This window comes from Phlebotomus papatasi, chromosome 2 (genome assembly GCF_024763615.1).
Source record: "Phlebotomus papatasi isolate M1 chromosome 2, Ppap_2.1, whole genome shotgun sequence".
Taxonomy (NCBI): domain Eukaryota; kingdom Metazoa; phylum Arthropoda; class Insecta; order Diptera; family Psychodidae; genus Phlebotomus; species Phlebotomus papatasi.
The window spans coordinates 41,375,566-41,379,414 of record NC_077223.1 but is presented as its reverse complement, the minus strand read 5'-3'; the positions used below and the strand labels follow the sequence as shown (position 1 = coordinate 41,379,414).

Sequence of the window (3,849 nt, the reverse complement as noted above, 5' to 3'; positions counted from 1 at the left end):
TCGTATTAATTGTTTTCTGAATCGTGGTACAGGCAATTAGAGCAATTTTCCATGCATACCAACTGTGATTCGGTCAGTTTTTGAGCGAAACGCGAGAGAGAGGCATACCGTAAGTGCGGGTGATTTTGTCACCTGCGGGTAACTTTGACACCTTCCTGCTCGTAAGCTTTTCTTTACTTCTAGAATTTAAGGATGGCCTTTACCGATCGATTCTACCATGTATAATCGGGGAGAACTTTTTTTTAAATATTAGACTGAAAGAAAAGCTTACGAACAGGAGGGGATCAATGTCTCCCGCAGGGGAGACCCGCACTTACGCTATCAGTTTCTCAAGCTTAAGAATTATACGAATTAAACGAAAATAAAACTAATGTGCTAGGTGTTTGTGTAAATATCGAGAACTGGTCAAAATAGGTCTCATGACCTAAGACCTGGGTAAGGAGGGTTAGGGAAGGGGGGATACAAAAAAAAAAACGAAAATAAAACGAGCTTAAATTTAACGAAAAGGGTACGAATTTGGACTCGTTGAAAAGGTCTTAAAATTTGTGACAACTCTTGATTGGTTCCAATCGGTTTTGAACCTGTAATGAACCGGTTTAGATAAGATTTTGCCAGGGGTCAGTTTTCCATTTTGGATTACCGAGGCATCCAGGCCACAATTGGGCCCCTTATACTTCCTCATTCCTATTCTATCTTTTCCTCCGATACGGGTAGTCGCTCCATATCACAGCTCTGTGGGCAAAAAGTGCCGCTACTATATCACAGAAGCCCTTCTCGGTGTGTGTTTGGATCAGTGACAGTGAATATTTGTATCCACCGAAGTACCACTATCTTGTTGAAACTTGTTCTAGTACCAGCCTCTGTTTTTAGGCGGTTCACTTTTTCTTGCAAATGTGCAGCATTGGCATTACTATTCATTCATTCACTGGACGAATTCAAAGCCGATATGACATGAGAAATCTTTTTCCGCTACTGCTCAGCTTTGAACCCGAGACCTCACAGTCATAGAACCACTTCTCTCCACTGATCCACTTGAGGCTCAATGAACCGGTTAAATACCGATGACTAATATTTCTCCAAAAATGAATTGTAATACTCCTAAGCTATTTTGGGCGATCTTTTAAGTGATTTATAAATCAGTAAATTATGCATTGAATTAAATAGTAAATTATGCGAAAGTATACTTTTAAGGCAAGCGCCTGGCAAGTTGGCCTTTTTATATGGAGCTATTTGAAGCCAATTCCTAAATTGATCTCGGACTCAGCTCACAGCGCTCCGAGGAAAAAAAATATTTAAACAAAAATTTAGTATATTTATCCCTTCATACGGAAAGGTATCTTATAATACGGAAAAACTTCTCACTTTTTAAATATTTAGCATAACGATCACGAGTGCAGAAAAATTCCTATACGCACTTTGTATGTGAAAGTAAGAAATTGGCTTCAACTTTGGTGGCCACTCACCGGGGACTAGTTTTAAGGCATATCATCTAAGTAACGAGTTCGAGCATTTCGCAAAGCATAGGATACTTTGCCACTTCTTTTGTTGCCACAAAACCAATTTTATTAGTAATTGGAATTTAATTTACCGATTGAAATATTATTCTATATATAAATTTAGTATCATTAACTTGGTTTCTTGCTTTTAGTTTTTTATGGTGCGGTTGTCATAGTTGACGCAAATATGTCGAATAACTTGGATATATTTAAGAAGATAGAGTCTAAAGTTGAATTTGGGATTTCAATGATGACCTTGTGTTTAACAACTGGACCACTAAAGCGACGAATTTTGATTTCGCTATCACTTGTCAATAACTTACTGAACGTTATTTTATCAGCCAATCATTTGGTCTTGAACTTTCATGGAAAATTAACTACAAATATTATGGGAAGTGCTGTAATAGTTTTTGGATCATCACAAATTGTTCTTAAAAATTTCTCAACATATTTCTACCGTGAGAATTTGTTGGAACTCTTTCGATGGACTCAGTCCCTTCACAACAAACAACAAAATGGTGTATTGAAAGTTATTACTGAAGAGAGCCTTCTGAAGTATGACAAACTTTGGATTATTCTTTTCAAGTGAGTGTTTTCAATTTGTCTTATTTTCAATTTCTTAAGTATTGCACATTTTATCTATCTTTCAGAATAACTCATGGTGCAATATTTGTTACTTGTTTTGTGTTTGGAGTCAATAATATTGTCAAGGGCGATGCCGGTGTTTTGTTTCGATTTCCGTTTATCTCAATGAATTTCGTTTACTATTCAGAACTAATGGTTTCCTTGCAATTAATTTGTGTCTGTATTTCAGGCATAATTACCATAACTTCAGACTTAGGAATAGTATACATTGGCATGGAAATAATGTCAACATTAGATGTTTTACATTATTTTATTTTATCATATAAAGACCGAACACCAAAAAAAATTGATTTTCTTGAAGTAGTCACGAGAGATCATTCCGCGATCATTGAAAAAATTAATCATTTTAATAATGCCATTTACATGCTGTCCTTTACACAATTTGTAACAAGTACTTTGCTTTGTCTTATAGCCTTTGCCGATATAAGCATGAATTCTAAAAGTCCTATTGGATATCTAATCGCTCTTTGTTCTATGTCTCAACTTTTTCTCCCATGCCTTTTTGGGGAATTTATAAAGATTAAAACCGAAAGACTATCCATATCACTTTACTTTATTAATTGGTACAATATGAATCGAAAGGATCAAAATAATTTCATAGTAATTCTTGGGCTAATGCAACGAACATATGGGGTGAAAGCTGCTGGAATGTATAATGTCGACATCTACACTTTTATCCAGGTACAGTAAAATATTATTCACATACAATATAATTAACTATTTAATTCCATTTAATATTTTACTATCATCGTGTTTTTTGATTGGTTAAAGCTTCCAACGTTTTAAATACTTTGAAGCCTTTGAAGCTTTAGCCCAGAGGTGAACAAGAATCGTTCGAAACCGAAAAAATGTGAAATGAAAATTCTACGTCAATGATCAAAACACTATCTGGACAAACTTATTTTGACGTTTATTCGGTTTCAAACGGTTCATGCTCACAGCTGCTTTAGCCAATCAGACAACGTGCTGGAATAAATAAATAGAATTATTTATTTATTAATTTATGTTTATATTCTTTTTAGATTGTTAAAATGGCGTCTTCTTACTGTGCTATCTTGCTTGCTGTTAACAATTAAAAATCTATTGTTGCAAAATAGTTTAAGAAAAGAATGTGGTGCATTATGAAATACTGCTCAGATTGATAGGACTGTCTAGTTATTAGATTTTATCATATTTTGAAGCTTTTATTTATTGAGTTGTTTATCTTCACGAAAGAAAGAAAAGATGACCGTATTATTGTTATTACATTATAATTAAAAACGAATTCAATTTAGGGCGGAGTTTAATAGTCGTGCCTACTGACTAAATAAACAACGCCACTAATAAAAATTGCATGAACCACAAGTTTTTTTTCTATTTCTTAACAGTCAGTGGCTTTAGGTGTTGTGGGTCAGGATAATGCTTAAATCGTCATGACTTTAAATAAAATGTTAGTAGAACCAATTTTTTATTTATATCAAATACATGTTCAATAAATAATTAATGATGGTTTTTCAATACAAATCTTACAGGGTGCGTATTTTATTTCTTTTGTGGAAAAAGTGTCACTGGTCCTAAGACGCAATTAAATTTACGGATAAGCTCGAATCATATTATATTCCTATAGAATTCAAAAATACTTATGTGTCACGTGTACTCGAGAATCAAAAATTTATAGGTTCTTCACGCAGCAGGAATTATGGCAAATACATATCGTCGGTTGCCTCAG

At 34.2% G+C, this 3,849-nt stretch overlaps 1 protein-coding gene across 1 annotated transcript; it reads left to right on the top strand.

Moving 5' to 3' along the window:
• The first annotated feature begins 907 nt into the window (after positions 1-907).
• On the top strand, positions 908-3,643 carry LOC129805043 (uncharacterized). The gene is made up of 3 exons (XM_055852851.1): positions 908-2,081; positions 2,147-2,822; positions 3,164-3,643. Exons 1-3 carry the CDS (start codon positions 1,684-1,686, stop codon positions 3,215-3,217), a joined length of 1,128 nt encoding a protein of 375 aa, XP_055708826.1. The 5' UTR covers positions 908-1,683; the 3' UTR covers positions 3,218-3,643.
• The last annotated feature ends 206 nt before the right edge of the window (positions 3,644-3,849 follow it).